This window comes from Bombus flavifrons, chromosome 3 (genome assembly GCF_040668555.2).
Source record: "Bombus flavifrons isolate JBK064 chromosome 3, iyBomFlav1_principal, whole genome shotgun sequence".
Classification (NCBI taxonomy): Eukaryota; Metazoa; Arthropoda; class Insecta; order Hymenoptera; family Apidae; genus Bombus; species Bombus flavifrons.
Genome location: NC_138444.1, coordinates 7,259,217 through 7,280,731, shown reverse-complemented (window position 1 = coordinate 7,280,731; position 21,515 = coordinate 7,259,217). Strand labels below are relative to the sequence as shown.

Sequence of the window (21,515 nt, the reverse complement as noted above, 5' to 3'; positions counted from 1 at the left end):
AAATAAACCAACGTAAAAGAGAAGAGGGGAAAAGAGGAAAAGATTATGACCTGAGATACAATCGAATGAAACCTGGAACCTTAGCGCAAAACGAGAATAATCCAGACGATGAAGCTCGGTTGGAATTGAACCTCCCCAAGTTCCTTGACCTTTCAAACACTATTTTTTATGCGAAATATCGAGCACCATCGTGGGTGTATCGTGAAGCTAACGTCGGGGTTGTTCAAGTGCCAAGTTATTCGAAAGTGTCTTTTCACGAGAATCTGAGATGCAACATAATCCTATTGGGTACAGCACAAACGTTGAAATTTGATCATTATCTCGTACATAATAAGCTCTCGTACGCGTAACAAAGTGTTATGACGTGTTACACGTCGAACTATTTAAGAGTTATCTATTTCTTTAGTAAATAATAATATTCTTCTTTAATAAATAATTGATTTGTGTAAATATTTCTTAACAAAAAGGAACAATATGAAGTATTTAAAAAATATTTTTTGATATATTTGCACGAAGAATTCTAAGATGTTCAAATTGCGTTTGTGATTTACTCTGTAAAACGGTAGATACAATTTCTAAAGACACTGACCGTGGCATATAACCGGGATTTCACGTATTTTAATATAAAGACAATTCATAGTGTTGTATTAGAGGAGAACAACGTAGTAGGAGAGTCCTTAGAGGAAAGCAGATCGATAAGCGAGAATAGCCAATGCACACACGCAACGATGTACTTCCAGGTTACATTTCGAGGAACGAGTTTACCGATATAGAGATATATTGGGATGAAACCTTGCTAATTACACAACGATATTACAAATGTTGGTTCGATGTATTGAATGTATTTATGTATATGATGTAAAAGCTGTTATTGGCCGACAGATTAAAACATGTCGATTAGGAGGATATCTAGTACTTAAAATTTTGAAAAACCTCGAACGTTCCTTGACCTCTTGCTTGCGTGAATTACAGATATCCCGATGAACTCGGATGCACATCGTCGTTTCTTATTATTTTGCAGAAAACATTGATTTCTCTATACCAATTTTGTTATATTTACGAGCAGAATGAGCGGAAAAATTCGATATCGTTTCGTCATCATGGTAAACAGTAACCTTGAAATTAAATCGAAATGACAAAGCCTTGAAATATCTTGCTTCACGGTGCCGCTAATACAAATTGTTCAGGAATTCGGCAAAAGAAGAATCTCGTGTATTTTGCATAACGAAATATGCTGGTTTAATTGGACTTTAGAGTCGTGCCAAGAAACGCGTACATCGAATACACGCAACAAGATGTCCGCACTCGTCGAGACAATATATATTGGCGTGAAAACAACGGATGATATTTTCGTAACTATGTTCGGAGGAGCAGTAGGCACTTTTGAAAGTTATCTTCAGAGCCTCGTTATATCTGCCGTGTAGGCTGTATTCTGTTCTGTATGAGTCACCATTCTATAAGACGAAACTGGTTTGCAAAACTGGAAATAAAGATTTTCTTAATTAACTCGAAAGATCGATTAAATTTGCCATCGAACGCGATTAATGTAGGATTAAATCGTTGCAGAATAACTGTAAAACGAGCTTCCTGAAATATTTATAAGGTCAACATGTGTTTCGACCTGAATTACACGACGCGAACGAGAAATTTGCAATGCAGAAACTCGTGGCCGCAAAGCCTCTAGAAAACTAGGTGTTTGCACTTTTACGATCAGTTTCCTCTCAATTGAATTGCGTCTATGTTATCGAATCGTCGAGTCAATGATCCCGATAGATTAATTGTTTGTTAATTACATAGAGTATCTACGTACTGTTTATCAGAACATGAATATGAGCCACCGGATATTCATTGCTCGTCAAACGTTGTATTTTCGCACGCTAGAAAAAAGCGGAGAAGAAAAAAATTCTGCATAGTATGCTTGCCATAAGAAGAAACTATTTTAAAATAAGAAAAATATAGAGTTGCTACAATTATTACCTCGTACACTGATACGTCATTGGTCAGGAGACCACGGCAATGAAATGCATTTGCAATGCGCGTTATAGCCTCAATTAACAATGCTAATTATTGTTGTACCATGGCCAGCAGGATTAAAATTCCATAATAAGTTGACTGAAAAAACAAGTGGTCTAACACGATAACTTGGTCAATATGAATGTGTAATGGTGTTATTGAATTCGGAAAATATCGTATATTTTTCTGAACGAAATAAAAAAATAACATCCTGTTTGGAAGGAAAAACATGATGACTATTCCAAGAAAAAAAGAGTAATATATTAATTTATGTAAACTGTTGTTGACAAATAATGTGTACTAGACAGCATTGCTGTTATTCTGTTTGCTTGACAAATAGAAAATATAGATCTTTGGATGTTTCATAAAATGATATAAACGACTACAACGAGACGCAATAAGGAAACAAGAAAGCAAATAAAGTGGGCCGAGCCCCATCTTGGCGTGAGAAGACGGGGCGTAGAATTCTCGAAAATTTCGCCTTCGACGAATTTATTCGCATGCCAGCTACATGAATCAGACAGCGAATTGCGAGTTCGACTTTATTTGCGTAACAATATTTCCGGTCGTGTATCGCCCGTGAACAACCCTACGCAATTTTCTTCGTCCCTGCGTTACACCTCTTCCTTTTTCTCATTTTTCCTGTTTCATGATAAGCGTTTATTCCTGACCTGACCAATGATATATTTTTTAAATGCCGTATTTATTGCTCAAAGCTACATTTCCTCCAAAATTTCAAAAAATTTAGTGGTCAGTTGACTTGCGAAAGCTCCACAAATAACGTCTTCCAAATTAATATCAGTTTCTCTCTATTTAAAATCTAAATTGAAAAACTTTCCTATTACCGTTTCCTCGTTTTCTACAAAAATGAATACGCAATCGTTCAGGGTCTGAAAAGAACGAAATTAAACGTGGATGTACTATCAGAAATAACAAAACGAAACTACGATTATTTTTCTGCGAGAGTAATCAGTATATCTAGGTGAACATAACCTCCACGATTCCACCCACAAGTTTTTTCAGAGCAAATAAAATTCGACGAAAATAAATGATAGATCCCGTAAATTGTAAGAATCCAAGTTCAATGTTGAAACAAAAGCAAACAGTTCCTTGCGTGGTCAGGAGCAAAGAAGCGACCCTCTGGCTTCGTCGTCGGATAGATCAACATCCGGCCCAGAACGGAGCTCGACTAAAAATACCGATCAATAACTATCGCTCGATACGATGCACGATGCGAAAAAGCGACAATTCCGAGTGTGACTCCAAAATAAAGTTAACGGGGAGGACCGTTCGACGACAGGCTGTCATAAATCAACGAGCAGCGGATCGACAAGGCTCTGGCATCCGTTGTCGATTCACAGCCGTGAACGTCGCGACGTGCTGTTCGTCGATGCTATTTCGACGTGAAAATAGTGGGGCGTCTCTCTATTTCGGTCGAACAAGCCAGGGCCGTTCAGTCTGCGGTCTGGCTTCCTCACCAGGAGGCTGCAAGTCCGAATTTTCCATTTTCATCGTTGTGAACTAAAAGAAGCGCTTATCAAGAACATCTGGAAAGAGAAAAGCGCCACGAGGTCCGGGGAGATCGCAGTAAAAGAAGCTTGTTCGAGATCCCTTGCTGTGAGAAACTGAATCGAAATGTTCTGATAAAGCCGGTAGAAGGTAGAACAACGGTATTGACCGGTGCTTCGGACGAGTTCGAGCTGTCTGCTCTCGACCGTGAACTTTAGAGACTTTGGAAAGAAAGGAAGTTCGAGGCAAAGATGTTGTGGTCGGAGCCCGACGAGGAGGAAGAGGCGCTATTATGCAGCCCCGCTCTGATGGCCAGGAGGGCCTCCGAGTCATGGATCGTCGCGCCTCCAGTGGAGGTATGAAGAGAGGCAAAAAAAAAACGTCCCAAATTCTGTCAATCTGTCTTCAGTGACGATGAACCCCTCTCATAAGCTAGTGTTATCTTAGGAGGACGAAATCGAAGTTGAACTTGACCTCTTTCAATTGAATTCATCGACGGCCAGCTTCAATTCAAATCGTTGTAATTACGATTGAAGACCAAAAGCGAAAAACCTGATAAACGATTTAAAAACTAATTCTATCGATCGTCATAACATTACATATATTTTTGGTTATTTACAAAATTTCGCTCAATTATCTATTCTTAGAAAGCTTACATCCTTGGTTCTTCAGATATTTACTAATTGCAGCTAAGTGACATTAAAAATAAAACATTAACAAAAATCATCATAACAACAATAAAAAAATGTCATCTTTTTCAATGAAAATGTGTGCTGTTCAATCGTTAATACGTAAAACTATCGATATATAAAAGAGAATAGTACTCTTTCAAGATAGTACGATATTAGAAAAAATACTTATGAAGAAATAGCTTTACATATTGATAATCTTAATTACAACGATTTGCATTTAAATTTGAAATCGATGCAGAATTTACGATTAATACGGTCTTTCATGTTTGAAAGATATCAAACATTTTAAATTCAGCACGAATCGTGTTAATAGATAAGAAATGATTGTCCATAGAGATTGTTACGGTGCAAATCGTTCGATAAGCCGGGCTTGATATCGCGAATAGTGGGATCAGGGGATGAAAGATAGCAAAGACGAGTCGCGACCGAGAGTGCATCGAGAATGAAAGCCGGGCTTTTCTTCTCAGATATCACGCGACACTATCGTTGCAATTTATAGTACGCTCGAGAGACAGTTTTAAACCCTCGGAACAGGATCTCGATGAACCGTAGCGACAGATACGACAACGAAATAAGACGAATTATTCTGATTGAGGCTAATTAATGATATCGAAGAAAATTATCGCCGAAGGAAGCAGGGGCGCCGGTCTAATTTTACGCTTGCTAAAACGCGGAAAACTTGGACTCACGAGATACAAGAGTGCGATTATCGTAACATTATGACCGTTATAAAACAACGTTTGGTTATTAATTTAAATTCCAAATTCAACTTGAGAAAAGAATAGATTTGAATTTTTAATTTAGATAGTAACTCAGTTTTTTCACTTCTTTATGGTGGGTTGCGTCAAATTGATATGAAAATCAAAGCAGTAATTACTTGGAGGCAAATGTTTATGTAACATATTGATAAAAAAATAAGGCTATGTAGCATAGTTAAATAGATAATTTTGACTAAATAGACTATTTTGTTATCAGCCTTCCTTTTTTTTTTCTTTTTCTTATGTAAATGAGATAAAATTCGGTGCCGAAGGTCAACGCATCACGTTCACTGGGATTAGAATTCCTGGCCTTTACACCGTTATTACGTACGATTACGAGCGACATTGCACGTTTTGGAACTGATCCAAGAATTCTTTGTCTTTCTCCCTTTGCCGTCTTGTATCCTCTGCTTCTTCAAAATGTGTAACTAATGAACACGTAAACGCCCCCGATGCTCGACGACGCGCCAAACAAATTGAAGCCATTCCTGAAACGGGTCGCTACGACCTTACAACCGTTATAACCAACGAACCTTAACCTTAACCATTATTATCAGTTCAGACGCGAGAATAAATTATTCCTTCGTCGTTTCTCAACATTAGATAAGAACTTCGAGTATCATTAATTGCGATTATTTGCGATTGTGGATCACAGATTTATGATATCTTTAACAACAAAAATATAATTTCCCACGTAATTCTCACGAAGTATCGACAAACCTGATCGTGAACAATAGTTGAATTTTCACAGAGATTTCAATTGCCGAATTCCTGATCAGACAAATCTTTAAGGCTGTTTATTTAGAAGCCCTTTTATCAGTGTGATGCGCGTTTATGCTATACGTACATCCATAGAAATGAAAGTTTACATCTTTACATGATCGATCGTGTTCAAGAGCCACCTCTCTCTCTTTGTTTCTCGTTTCCTTTTTTCGTGCAGGCGATGCCCGCGGCGGCGGCGGCAGTATCCCTTCAACGAAAGAAATCACTGCCGGATGTGGCTCAACCTATTCAGTTGACAGCAACGGCACCGCTATCCAGGGAGGAAGTCAGTGTCCTGAGCAGCATGAGGAGAGAGGAGATCCGCAGGCAGATCGACGAGAGTGAAAGACTCAGGGCCAATCCCTTACTATACTTGGTCAGTCCTCAGGTTAAAGTGAGTATCCCTATTGTTCTTTCCGACAATTCAATTGTTACCAAATTCAAATGCAAATTTGAATTTTTAATTTTCATTTGTAATTTTCAATTTTGTTATTTTTAAAACTTAATTTTAATTTTTTATTTTTAATTTTTAATTTTCAATTTTAAATTCAAATGAAGGCTATAAATTTTAAATAAAAAATTCAAGTTTCTAGTAAACATATAAAACGGCAACACTTTTTTCTTCATGCGAGGCATAAAAATACAATTCAATACTAATCTCACGCGTAGTTTGCATTGTAATATATAATTACATGGGAAACCAATTACATATGTAAACGCATTACGTTGGAACATCGTTTGATAATATCGTCTTAAGTGGTTAGCGTTATAATAAGTTTAATATGAACGTCAAAGCTTTAATTAAACCATTGTCGTGCTTGCTGTCTTCTCCATGTGCGCCAAATTTATCTACACCTTCGCGGCTTTTTAAAATTTCATGAATGAGTCGATCGGATCAACAATCAAACTTTTGTTATAGATAAAAATGAAGATCGCAGGTGGGGAACGTGATAAGTAACATTTCTCGTCTCGTCTTCAACGAAAGCGAACTTATTAAAATATCTAAATGCGACGAAATAAATGTCACTCTCGATAACTCGCGATTACAAGATTGCGTAGACGATGCATAGAACCGCGTAGAATGTAGAATTATGTACTCGTAATACAATCGGGTGACACGACCTTGGAAAAAATTAAAGAGGGGAGACAACCTCACGCTCGAATTGACGACGCAAAAACGTTCGCTTCTTATCGGGTATTTCCAAGAGTAGGTCGCACGAGTATTGATGCGCAAATATGAATGTTTAATCAAATCATTTTGAATATCCGCTCTCTCTAGAACATCCTTTGAATTGTAATTGTCTCACGAAGTTTCATACGTGCGGCGAACGATCAATCAATCATCTTTTAATCTTATATATTAATCTTTTTATAATAAATTCATTTCTCGGCAAGATCTATTTTATACCAAATAAATTGAAATGAATATACTTTGATCGGTTATAATGAAAGCAATCTACTTTGATAAATTAGTCTCTTTTCGCTCATAAAATGTTTATTTGTATCTGTTAATCACGAGCGTCACGCAGCTTATAATATATTCTAACAGCTTACGAAATGAAACTACTCTTCCTTACATACATTTGCATGTTTCAGTCATAAATTTCGGATTCACTTTTTGCGTCATTTACATTCGAACACAACGTTACTGAGTATTACGAATTTTCTGTCAGTTCTTTTCTGAAGATTTTCTTGCGAAAGACTAGAATTGTGCTACATGTCCTGTAACTTATTTGACATCAATTTTTACTTACTAGTGGTTCCTATTATCTCTGTCGAATGAACATACAAAGCTTCATTAATTCTATTCCTTAATTTATATTAGGAATCCTATTAGCGGTAGTTCCGTAAAAGGACAAATCACTAATAAATAATTCAGAGATCCGTAAACGAAACTGGTTTTTTTGCAGGACTGGTTCTCCCGGCAACAGCTGGTGATGCTGGTGCTGTTCATCAACATATCCTTAGCCCTGATGTTCTTCAAGCTGCTGACGTAGCAGCCAGCCGATGATTGGGTTCACGGGCTCGTGGTGGACGTGACCTGAGACCCGGGCGTGTCACGACGCCCCGAGTCGTCACCGATTACCAGGATTAAAACGATAAAGAAGAGGGCGCGACCCAGTGCTCTCGAGACAAAATCACGAAAAAAACCGCTGAAAACGGCTTTCGAGCGATCCAACTCGGTCCCACGGTGGTAAGGTCGGACAAAGGGAACGTTGGACCTCGAGGATTCGCGTGGAACAGTAACAAGAAGAAGGAACTTGCAAGATGAGAATTTTTTCAAGTATCTCAACGCGTTCTTGCGAGGAGACTGAAGAGAGAAATTGACGAATCGCTGTCGAAACTATAGCATTTGGGGTAGTGTCAGAATCACTCTCGACTCGATTCAATTTTGCGGAAGGATTTCCGGCGAGGATTCATGGGAAACTAGGATTATCGACGGATGATGAAAGAGAGAAGAGCCGCTCGTTGTTTCTTAGACAGGGTACCAAAGTCGCCGAGGTACCCTGGCGCCTGTATCATACATATTTTTACACCGAATATTTTAATAATAATAATAATATTAATATTTGTACGAGCTGGTCGTGTCCCGATGGTGCGACCGACCATGCTCTAAACACGATGCGCACACACGAATCTCTCTACACTTTTCCTGTTCTTTCTCGACGATCGACTCGAGCGCGGACACCGGAACGACTTTTATACAAAGAAGCTATAGAGCAGCTAGAGTAGCGTGAAACAATTTTGTCCTGTAAAGATCCTCGAAAAAGAGAAACCCGCAGACGATCGAACATATTTTTCGAAACGTTATGCCAATCGATCGTGAGGACACTTTGGAAGTTTCACAATGTAGATTCACGGTGGTAGGGAAAAGAGCGCGAGAGGACTAAAAAGCAATGAAGGAGTTAGAATTTCTATACAATTGTTACAATTTCTACGAATTTGATAGACGAACGGAGTTGTACGTTGTTGTACGGTTAACGTTACGATGTATTCATGTGTTATCGATGTGTCCATGTAATTATATGGGTGTTATGTGGATATCGATATAATTGTAATCGTGCAAAATCCTACGGAAGATCACTTCGTTTGCGGAGTCTTTACGTGTAGTCTTGCCTTTCACGTGGAAATTGTATATAAAACACTTTTGTCCGATTTTTATATACGCGTTAGAATCGAGTCACGTGTTGTCTATACGTGATCGTTGATATGCGGTCGGAATCTCTTGTCTCGATCGAAAATTGTACAAGGAAAGGAATAAAAATATGGACTTCGAATCATGGCAATAGAAGTCACGATGATATGTTGCTTATCCTTGGATGCGGTATAACTATGTTTACAAGACGAAAAAAAAGGAAAAAGAAATAATTCGCTAATGTGATGTGTTAGATGGACAAAAAGATCTATTTAGAAAAATAAATAAACGTTACTCTTGTTATCATCAGTCGGTTGAGAATCAGATAGAAGTTATTTATGATCGAGAAACGTTTCGATAATCAATTTTTTCCTAGGTGCGTACGGTTCAAAAGTTAACCTAGGCATCATCTGTATTTCTCCGATGAATATTTAAGAGCGTGCACAATTTTGCAATGAATATAATGCAATTGATATATGCACAAATTCATCGATAAAACGAATGTGACGTCGTTTTGGTGATTCGCAACGTTCGATAGATTAACGGAGTTTTTACAAGGAAAATTACTTGTATACATTTTTGAGCCGTTTCCCTCTGGAATCCTCTTTAATAGAACAAAATAAATGAATAAATGATACGACGAAAAAATTGTCTTTGTGCGATGTAAACGTATGTCGACTTTTTTCACGCGGTGGCACGGAGATCGAGTTAAAAATCTCGAGTTCATGTCGCGATCGAGAATCAATCTCCCTGCGCTCGAGTGATCGCATTTTTTCTAGCCTCAGGCATAGCTTGTATATCTAGATGAATTTGTAAATAAAAGAGAAGAGCATTATAGATTGCGATCGTCACAGTTAATCGTCTAAAATCCTCTTGGCTCGCGCCCCTTCGACGCGTTGTACGTTCGAAGCTAGACGGGCGACTAACAAACCGTTTCGAAGCTATTTTTCCAAAAAAGAAAAGACTCGCTATTTTCATCCTACGCTAATTAATATACATATATATTTTCCTCTTTGTACCTACACGCTAGCACTTTTACGTACCATCTCGAATACTTAAATCGACGGCAAATGTTAGGATGAAAATAGAAAAAACGCTCATGCGCGTGATGAATTTTGTGCGAATCGAAAGGTACACGATGCCCGTGCCATCTTGTTTCTCCTCTCGACCAAATCGATGGAGAAAATCTTTTTAAAAATTATGTTAGTTTAAAGAATGAATCATGGGTCAAAAATCTGAGACATCGATTCGAAATGAGGTGATAAGTCGAAACGATGAAAGGAAACTAGGTCGACGGGCATCTTAGAAACTAAATAATACAATTTTTATGAATTATGAACAGATCGAAGATGTTTTTTGTTACGAAGATCGTTCGTATAAGTAATTTAAACTATTGTGTTGCGACGGCCTGTTCGCTGTCACGAAACATGTATTGTATATATATATATATATTGCGACTATATACATATATATGACTCGATTAATTAGTACCGCAGAGAGCAGCTCTAAAATTTGATAAACGAATCTGGGAGCGAGAGAGTGAGAGAGTGAGAGAGAAAGAGAGAGTGTATGTACGAGTATGAAAGAGAATATGTAAAAGAAAAAGAGAGCGCAAGCGGAAAACGATCGAGAAAATTTGTCAGAGAAAGAGATGGATATTTGTAGGAGCCGAACCTAACCTATGCGCGTTAATCATTAATCATTTGCATCACAGCAGCCATATCGCAAATCAAAGGCAAAATTTCTTAAGAATTAATGTATATCGTTCAAGACGAAACGCGGGAAAATATGAAAATTGTTTTCGTAATTTGATTGCTATATCGAGAAGAAATCTACGAAGAAACGACCATATGTATATTTTACTTGTTATCTCTTGATATATCGACAGTTAGCATATCTCGTTATTATTGTATATTATTATTATTACTATCATTATTATTATTGTCGCTATTATTAATTATTGTCATGAATTATTATTACTATTATTGTCATCATGATTACCATTCTGTCAATGGCTACATTGAAAATGTGAAAACGAGCCACGGGCGTGAAAGGAATTTTGGTACCTTACCACATACGCGATTCAAAAGGAGAAAAAAAAAATGAAAAAAAGCAACTCAAGGGCCCACTGTCATTGTCCATTTGCGAGAAAGCAGTGATTCAATAAACTTGTATCATAACGTACCAACAGACTAATACTTTCGTATACTATACGTTCAATGACAAAACTCGATAAGAGCATTAATTACAACGCAGCATCGAAACCGCGAATAAGAAACATGTTTCACGGTTCCCTGCCTCGCTTATAATCACATAACCCCCCTCTTCCTAGCCTTGCATTTGTGGCCGCTTTCCGGCTACAAAGTAACGCGAGACTCGTGAATAATTAAGTCGCAATTAAAACGCGGCACACATTGGAAAAACCTTTGAATACTTCAAACACGTCGCACATTAGATAGGTACTCGAATGTGTGTCGGGACTACAGAAACACGTTTCGGTAAAGTTCAAACAACCTAACGTTCCCCGAGTCGATTTATGGTTCTCTCGAGATATACGTGGTTATTGTTCTTTTTCTTTTCTCGATACTCTGTCAGAATGCATTCTCTGCTCGATTTACTTCAAAAACTCAAAGATTACGATCGCGAGATACTGAGAGAACGCAAACGAGCCGCTTCCGTATGAAGTTTTTGCCTCGTTTATCGAGTCTAGCATCTCGCCGAGATAAAAAGATAACAGTAATGAGCGATCTCTCGTGCAACCTTTTGCGTGCATCACGTCAGTCTAGTCACGTGTTTCGTCTGACCTCACACCATGATGTATCGTCCGCTATCGATGTCATTCTAGCTGACGAGCATGCAAGTGTTAGACAAAACGTGACCGAATATGATACTGGCGGAACCTCATTGTTTCATAGCGACGATCACACAGGTTTCGGCAATTCAGGCGCTTTCTAGATAATGAACAAATGATTAACCTTCGAAAATGCATTCGAAATAATTTGTGTTTCGTCTCGAAGGTCTCTCGGTCTCATACACGGAAATAACAAATATTACTCCGATTGAAAACGTGACAGATCAGCGATGTATGGATTGCGTCGATTTGTCTGTGCACTCGCATAGGAGCACGTGTGTAGTGAGGCTGACCATCCGTACCTTATCTCGATGACCGATTCACGTTGAATTACACGTTCGATAAGACAATCACGGCCGATCGAGGAAAAAAGCACTAATTTTAAACGATGAATAATCCCGCGTTCAACGGACAAGTGGTTAATTCGTCATTGACGTGACTATGACGTATCGACCGATTGTCCACTATCGATAAGCTTTCCTTCGTGATGTTCTTTCTTGTTACGAAGGTTCCTCGGTTCCGTGTTCCTCGAAGTATCAAGCACGCGCTGTCGCATGCACATGCGCGCGAGTTGCCTAAAATATTTTGAATGCCCAAATATAGAATGCTATATGTATATCGTTGTTCTCTGTAGCTCATGACGGGGTTAGATAAAGTCTATTGCGCATTATTATACGAGAGTACGAATGCGGCACGTTCGTTATCAGCGTCTTAATCGTCGTTTTATTTTATCGGTTACAGTGGCGGGATAGTCGAGAAAGTAAATATTTTCATTCTTATCAGAATCACGATCTACCTTATGCTTCGTTTTCTTAACGAATATATTTTTTTTACCTTCTTGTACTGGTATAAGTATACCTTTCTTTTTATTATATATATATTTAATTTTATTTATATATATTTAATTTTATATATGAATTTAATTTTTTTCGTTTCTATTGGATTCTTTTCTGCTGTTCGCTACATCGATCGATAGGAAAGAAGTTACTCGTTGCAAATGCACAAGCATACGTATAACTAGTTACCAGCTGGTTTCTTCTTTTTTCGTGACAGTATCGGTTTTGACACGCTTCTTATCTCTTATCTTTGCTTTCCTTGTTGTGTTTGCTACCGTGGAAATGTCCGCGTGTCGTCGACACTGAAGCGAAAAACGATAAAAGAAACGGCCGATAACCCAGAGCAGAGGAATAGAACGTCGATTCTTACCGTCACTCAGCGGCGTAGAAATCAGTATGAATATCCGGGAAACGTTCCCCAGATCCTTGAAACGCTAATTCCTATCATTTACTTTAACAAATTCTACTTTCTCGAGAATATCAACGAAGTTGGTAAAAATTTATATTTAAATTTCGAAACGATACATTCGTCACGTTGCATCAGGGATCTAAAGACAAACGTTGAATTAAATATTTTTGTTTCGTCTACCGTATCCTTCGGTCGTAGCTCCTCTTTAGCAAAGTATACGTCTCATGACTGCGAATATTAATTTCTTGTTCGCGTAATCTGAACTTATATAATCATCTACGAGCGATAACATGAACCTACCGCATGCTGGTCTTTGATTACAGACATTTGTCAAACCTGACGAACTAACATATTCACACAATTCTTCTCTATTGATAATGTGCAAATTAATTAGTCTAACCAGTGCAAAAATTCGCGTACGATTCTATTCAATTTGTTATAACTATCAGAAATATTGGGTAACTTTACGTAACGTTCGCGTGATCTCAACTTTTCCATGATTCTAGGTTACGAATGCCAATGAACGTAATAAAAAATAAATAAATAAATAATGCGTAGAACGTAAAGATCGTAAAAACAAAAATCATATTCGAATTTTAGGTCAAGAGAGAAAATTTCGATTAGGGCGACTCGATTGACGAGACCAATCTCGTAACGAACTAATGATTCGAACGAGGATCCTGATTCAGCAATTCAATTGATTCGCTGACTTCATTTTATGTCGTTCTATAGACTTCCTGGTCGTATCTTTTCTACAATGTTTTCGTCCTCGACACGTTGCCTCGAACATCATACATATAAAATATTACACCTACGAATCTCCCGAAAGACGAATTGATCAACTTTCTATTTTCTCAACTCTATTACTCAAGTGATTGTATATTGAACTTTTGAAGAAAACAAATATTACTTTCACACGTTCATCTATCGCATAATGTGAACAATCATAAATACCATTGTAAATTAAAAAAAAAAACATAATTTAAAACCGATATTTTTAAAAATCGTACCGCTTGTACTACATCTTATCATTTCCATTGATTAGTATGGCTTTTGTTAAAAAAATACTCTGAGATAATCTAGAAAGTGCAACGTTTCCTAGTCCGTTGATTGCTGCCAAGGGTTGAACAAAGATGTGAACGATAAAAAAAATTCGATATTCATTATGCAACAGCCTAATAACGAGGTTGGGGCTGCGCCCTCTTCGCCGGCTACGCCTTTGCTAGTGGAACGGGACGTCCGTAGCATGTAACATATAATACGAAGTACGCACGACGTGCACGTGCGTGAGCTGACCTCGCTCTGGCCACGCACCTCCCGCATGGCTCTCCAGCGATTCGCGTGCTACGGAGTCTAACGAGAGACCTTCGTACGAGAGAGACGTGAAAACCGCGCGTGTGTCGCGCACACGTATAAAGATCTGCGAGTTCGTCGCGCGCCTCGTTCCTCTTCTCTTTAGCTGATGTAGAAAACCATCTTTCCCCTTCTACTTCTACTGCTACTTCTACTTCTCTATCGTTCCATCGGTCATCGCAGGTAATACTCTCGATCCTTTCTCCCGTCGATCCGCTCGTCCGTTCGACGCCTTCGAGTGATTCACGTGTTACGGCTTCTTTTTCGTGTTTATAAAATAGTTTCTTTCCCACTTTTCATCCCCTCTCCCTGGCCCACCCTCCTCCTATCCCTCGTCTTTCAGTAATTGCATTATTATTCGTTATGACGGGAAACTGTTGCACGATCATGCGCATGAAATACTACATCTCTCTTCTAGGTTTCTAGGGAATGGAATATAGGTTGATCAGATTACTGGACCGGATGTTTATTCGTCCATGCGAGGTTCCGTTCGTTTGTTTACTTTTTGCAATGGAATAGAGATTTTTTTAATGTTATTTGATATTTTTCGAAGCGAAGAGAAAAATATTATGGGATTTTTATTAAATTTCAAAAATGCTGCACGAGTCATAATTAAAATTATAAACATTAACTTTTACACTTTTAACTTTTAAAACTTTGAATATTTAGAGAGGAACTTTAGCATACGATTGAAGCAAGAAATCTTGCATATCAACAACGATTCTTTCGTATTTCCCTTAAATTTGAGGAACTTTTAAGAAATAGTAAAACATAATTGTGTAGAAAATAGCCCAAGAAACGTAGCAAGATTGAACTACAAAAGTGTTGAGAAGGTATCCAAAGCTCCCATAATCTTTTAAAAACTGAGATTACATGCCTAACTTTGCTTCCTCGTATCATATATAATTTGAAGCATGCTAGAACCTTGCATTTGCAGTGCCAGTAATTGATAACTAAGAACGTAATCACTGAAAAGCCGGAGCGTGTATTGGGGAAAGTAGATCTGTAAACCTGTACAATTGATAAATTTATTTTTATCGGTGTTCGTCAGCAGCTTCTTTTTCCGTTTTTGAACGGAAGAAATTATAGCTTGTTATCATTGAAGTAACGTTTACGTTTCACCTTCTCTCTAACGTGTTATCAACGCACCTACCAAATTACAACCATTGCCATGAAGCATTTGTATGATTATTGACGGTTTGTTACATTTCAGCTGATTTACATATGGAAATGAGTGGAACAAAAACTTGATATACGCAAGTAGCTGTATATTAATGCGACGTTGGAAAGATAATTGATCGACGCCGTCCAAGTTAAGCGAAATGTGACAAAAAAAGAAAAGAAAAGAAAAGGAGTTGGAGAAGGGAGTCGTGCGCGTTCTATTGCGTTTCGCCTTCGACTTTCCAACGAACAGCGATTACATTATACTCGCGCAACATTTCGCAATGGCAAAATCGAGAAATCAGGCATCGACTGGCTACTTACCACGAGACAACGTCAAGGTTCGCGTTTTCACGAGGGGAAAATGATCGTTAATGATCCCTAACCGTGTAGAACTACCGGTTATGAATTGGTTAAAACGGTATGTCCCTGGGGAGTAGCAATTTCTTCATCGAATCTCTCTAGATATCGATAGTTCCTTTATCAATATTTTGACAAGTGAAAGTACTTATCATATTTCTGTTGCTTTCAAGTAAACTTCGATCTACGTAAAGCAATTGGTTTCTTTCAAAAGGGGAGATGATGTCATCCCGCATGTGCACATGAAAGGGTATTAATTATGTGTATATTAATCATTTTCCCATATCTCCTAACCTACGAGTTTGTTTATCAATGTATCTTTCGTAAATATGATGACATTTATTGAAATAACAACATACGTAGATTAGCCGAATAAATAAAAGAGACCGACCTATTTCTAGTAAATGCAATAAATCTTTTATTGCATCAGGGCATGCGTTGCGCGAAATGCGCGGCATATGACTAATCGAGGAAATCATTATCACCGGTTGCCATAGAATAGCGATTGTATTCAATAATAATACACGCACGTGAAAATGAAATTTCCTCTCTTGCGCAAAACACATAGAAAACGCGTAAGACAATACTACGGCACGTGTTCATGCGCGATAGTAGTGTGAAAATGCTAAGCTAAAACTCATTTATCACAACGATACAACGACATCGTGTGCACAACGATATTTCGTCCCCCTCGAAGCTACATTTTTGTCATCGTATCTGTTTCCTTCTCTCCTTCATAAGTCCTTTAATTCGCGATACTGAACGCACAGCGTGTGTCTATGACTTTATCGTATGCCACGTGTCGACGCACCTATATAGCCGCATACATACCAAGATTGTTTCTACTACATCGGTCTTGAGTGAGGTAATGCAGAACTCACGACGTAGTTAAGTTCCTGGCCATTCGTTGACACCCTGCCGCTGTCGGACGAACCGCGACTGAATTAAAATTCACCGAGAAGTCGCGTAGCATGTTGCTATCCTAACTGTGTTGCGATTTCGTCGTGTATCGATTTGGAATTACGCGTGAGACAATGCTTACAATATAGGCGGGAACGATTCGCATTTATGGCTCTCATGGCCTCGAGCGAAAGGTGAACGATTCTCCGTCGAAGTAAATATTATTACTTTTTCGCGGAGAATCGACCCGAGTTTGAGTTTCCATTCGGTGATGCAATTACATGATTATTTATTATATTATTCTGCGACATTGTAAATCATGCATATATAATAACACTAATGCCTAGAGCATATTCAATATTCATTTCATAAACTAACAACGCATTAAGCGGAAATGCGCAGCTATCTGTAAACTGCGCAATAATTTGTATAGTTTTACAAATGGCAATAGTTATATTTGGTCAACTGCATTATTTCTGTGAGAGTTTATTACTTTTTTCGAAAATTAAGGCACATATTCATGGAGCTTTTACAAAGTAATGAAACTTTAGCCTGAATTTCTAACAGTTCCCTGGCTGCGATAATGTTATGGCATATAAACAAATACGGCACGTGCAGTTGCAACCCCACGCTCTGTCAGTACGAAATTTGCATCGTTTTCCCCTCTCACAGTCGATTTAGCATAAAGAGTCTCCACACGGAAGCGATAATGGCGGTGGGTCATTTATAGCTCTGCGCATGCGCGTTCATGCTCTCGGTCGATGACAGCGCTATTACTTTTGCAACTTCTTTTAAAACTACTATATACACAAATATACTTTTATGACTTACGTTTCCACGGAATTAATACGATACAAGTATATTCGGTCATTTAAAAAATTGTTGATGTTCAGAGAAACAAATTTCTATCACTTTAATATCTATATTAGTTGATGTTTATGATACATATGTCTGTAACTTCTTGTGATATGAAGTCCAAGTTTGTTTTCTCATTTTCTAAATTATATTGAAAGAAAGTTGTTCGTCACTCACGTACCTGCCTCCTGAAAAACTAGCTTGCTTCAAGTGCTGTATACATCAACCAAGAAAGAATAACAGCGGTTTCCATCTCGTCGATGATGAATCGCTGCGCATGACGCGATTCAAACGATATGGTCACTCAAGAACAAGGTATCAACATTCACGCACGATACACACAAACACACGCAGAGTACTTTATCGAATTTATCAGGAAGTACTCGCACGCGCCTCAATAATATTATTGAAGATATAGAACGATTAGAAGGAAACGTTCAATTTGTAATTTTTAAAGTTTCAATATCAGATCGTTCAAACTACCGCACGCGTCAATCACGCCATCTTGGCAAAGCGAAGATGGCGCGTTAATCGCGGACAAACAGCTGAGTGGCGAGTGGAATATCTGCGTAAGCTGAGCACACAGCAATCAGACGTTCTGTCCTCCGTGCTCGACCAGACCTGGACTCGGCAGTAAACAGCTGGCGACGCGATGCGTCAGAGCAAAATGTCGAACGGGACTGCGCCAAGCTAGTTGCCCCCCTACCATCTCTCTCTCTGGCACGGTGCAAGAGCTTCATAAAACTGGTCGTTCTCGGGCAAGCGTTCGGCGCATTCGCGGTGAAAATTCGACAGCGACGTGAAGCACACAAGTGTCAGTAATCAGTACCTGAACAGAGAATACGGGCAATAAAAGCATAAACGAGAAAATCCGTGGCGAAAGTGGAGTTTCTTTGTTTCGTGCTCCGATCTCTGCGCATACGTTCCCGTGCGAGTGGCGCAGCATTGTTTGTGTGGTCGGTACGTCACTCTCGGCGTGTACACGGGCCTATCACGATATAAGACGAGGTCCTAGCGTCCTGCTTGATCTCGCTTCGAGTCTTTTCATCCACGTACAACCATAGAATACGCGTTTGCTCGTATTGTGCCGAGTCTTGAGCTTGGACAGCATTACAGCAAATCAAAGTAAGAATCGCTGGCCCTTCGTGTACGCGCGAGTGCTTTGTTTTGACGAGCAGCTGATCCGGGGCTACTCGTTAATCGCGTCGATTAGTCCTCCATCGCTGTAACGGTGATTCTTTTTCACCGATTTTTAACTTGTTTTCCGTCTACGTACACGAAATTATCGTACGGGTCGTGAACTTGTGTTTAAAGGGATCGTCGACTCGTACTAACAGTGCTCCGTTACATCACAAAAACCGGAGGACGCGATCGACCGATACTTCGAGGAGCAACAGTACCTACACAACCTATACGAGACATAGTTTTCATCGATGACAGGCGGACGAGCGATAAGATCAAGAATTGTTATTATGTGATTATCCTACGGTTGAAAAGTGGTCAAATATTTAAGACTTTTTTACGTGTGTTGGTTAAGCTCCCGGTTTCCAAGGAACTCTACGTTTTCGTTTGTTCTCGTCACCGAACCCCTGTCGAAACGAAATTCATTCAGAACCGTTCGGTAAATAACGATCGTGGGTTGCAAACTGAATAGTACCTAATTCGGTCCGCCTGTCGTTTACTTGCTGCAGCTGGACCATTTCACAGACTGTAACAATAGCTTCCCTTCTGAAGGCTGTGCGAGACTTTTCTTAGTTACCGATGATCTCGTGATATATTTCTCTTTACTCTTGCTTTTGTTATATTCCAAGTGTTTTAACGAATCTCGCGAAGGAGTACTCGAAAGCAGTCGGACCTAGGTATACAGCATCGCTGCTTTCCTTCGAACCAATCTACGTATATACACACACGTTATATTTATACATACATACGCGTCATACACCTATAGCAAGGTATATATCGTCGAGTTTCTCGAGCTTTTTCGGTGTTGCTCGTATTTTCGTCGGTTTGCGCGCCATTCAACGCAACTCAACTTCGATACCGATACCTACCGATCACGACGGAGAATAATAACAAAGAAACAATATACGCGCGAAATAATCGAGAACGAAATACGGTGAGCTGGTCAAACCCTACTCCGAGTTTGCGTGAATCGACGATGACGAACGGATTGGTGATCGATGCGGCATAAACCCGAGGGGGCCGTACTCGCGAGCGCTGTGAAACGAGGGGTACGGCCCCGATCGAGCTGACTGCAGGAGTCAGCCTGAGGTGACATATCTTCTGTTGGTCGGGCGTCGCGATTATCGGACGCCAAGCACCACCGAATGCCAGTGGAGTTTTTCAGGCGGGCTAGTGGCCGTTTCCCTCTTATCGTCCGACTGGAAGAAGCTTGACCGGCTCGAAAATGCTCTACATATTCCATGTGGACACCGGCACTACTATCACCTTCGACATAAAGTTGGCGTTGCAGACGTAAGTATTCATTTGTCCCCTTAATGCTTCCGTTTGTTTAGTCCCTGTTGCTATTTACTTTTGCAATAGGTTAGAATCTTGCGTCATGCGCCTTTCGTGGATCCGATAGATTCCTACCTTATTTGTTTACCAGTCACGTCACGCGTACTTAGAGTACTTGGTTACGTACATGGTTATATGTGCTAGTTCGTCGATGAATTTGTAAAAGAAATTTAATTTGGAGGAGTTTTAATCGATTTGGGTATGCGATTTACTATGTTCTGTAGTACTTAGATAAACGTGCTAATTTATCGATCAATTTATATGTATGTGTTATTCATGCGTGTGGCGCGTGACACTGGAACGCGGTAGAGTATAAGAGGTTCTATTTGAGGAATACGGTCATTGATCTCTAGAAATTCAATTTTAAAGATTTTTAGCCCGTAATGTATCAAGAATCACGATGTATATTTTCTTTGCTACATGTAAATAACTATTAGAAATATATCATCAGCCATTTATCTATGGGATTAACTAGTAATTTTGTTAAATAGGAATTGGAAATAAGATTGTTAATTGTAATTTCTTCAATATCAACGTTATTATGAAGAAATAACACGTTACAAATTAATTCAACAATAAGAGGTCCATTAAAAAGACATGTTCTTTGTGCTTATGCTTGATTTTGCTATTACAGTTTTGTGTGTAACTATCTCTTTGATTTTTAAATTTTAGTCATCTATTATCTTTTAATATCATATTTATTTCGTAAGGTAGATTGAGATAAACATTCCATCGTTCCATCATTTATTTCTCTATTGTACTTCATAGCGCTTCATCCACTCGTATTTTCTTCACTTAATCGAACGCAAAGCGAATAATTGCTCGGTAGATTCGTTTTTCATATAAAAGAATAGCAGCAGTTCTTGCCAGCCGGTTGTTCTTGCCGAACAAAAATGATGAACCATTAAAACTTGCTTCGATAAATCATCAACGAGTTTATTTTTCAAGTTTCGTCGAATATAGGCCAAGCAACGAAGCTACACTGTGCGTTACGCTTATTTAAATTAAAGACTCGGTCAAGATATCGTCGTTATTTTTTCACGGAAGGAAATCACCGCGATCTGAAACACGTTTTCATGTTTATACAATCGAATCTCAAGGGGAAGATAAAAATCTGTGAGTTTCGGAGGTTTTATCTGATTGAATTTTTCGAATAAAAAAGGATTTAGCCTTCCCTGTTCTTTTCTCTTTGTTTCCATAAATAATCAAATTCACGTTTCTCAATTTCCCTTTCACTTCTCGAATGGTGTCTATTCATATCACTTATGGTATCATAAAGGAACGTTCGATATTATTCTCAGTTTAAACTCTCTCGTTAAACTCTCGGCGATGGTTATCGGATTGAGCCTAGTCCGACTTGACTTGAATGCTGCGGAAACTCATTTCTTCGCGCGCAAAAGTCT

General features: G+C 38.8%; 2 protein-coding genes across 3 annotated transcripts in view; both read left to right on the top strand.

Annotated features, from left to right (window-relative positions):
• Window positions 1-1,687: 1,687 nt before the first annotated feature.
• LOC138178137 (uncharacterized) lies at window positions 1,688-11,054 on the top strand. Its single transcript, XM_069109644.1, has 3 exons — window positions 1,688-3,878; window positions 5,913-6,128; window positions 7,645-11,054. Exons 1-3 carry the CDS (start codon window positions 3,774-3,776, stop codon window positions 7,729-7,731), a joined length of 408 nt encoding a protein of 135 aa, XP_068965745.1. The 5' UTR covers window positions 1,688-3,773; the 3' UTR covers window positions 7,732-11,054.
• Window positions 11,055-17,941: 6,887 nt separating this feature from the next.
• The window catches only part of Atg17 (autophagy-related 17), a 55,146-nt gene continuing 51,572 nt past the window's right edge, over window positions 17,942-21,515 (top strand). The window contains exon 1 of one of the 2 annotated variants that reach the window (XM_069109636.1): window positions 17,942-20,070. In XM_069109636.1, coding sequence (XP_068965737.1) covers window positions 20,003-20,070 — 68 coding nt within the window. In that variant the 5' untranslated portion in view covers window positions 17,942-20,002. The remainder of the gene's footprint in view (window positions 20,071-21,515) is intronic. The other variant, XM_069109637.1, reaches the window with a different exon arrangement.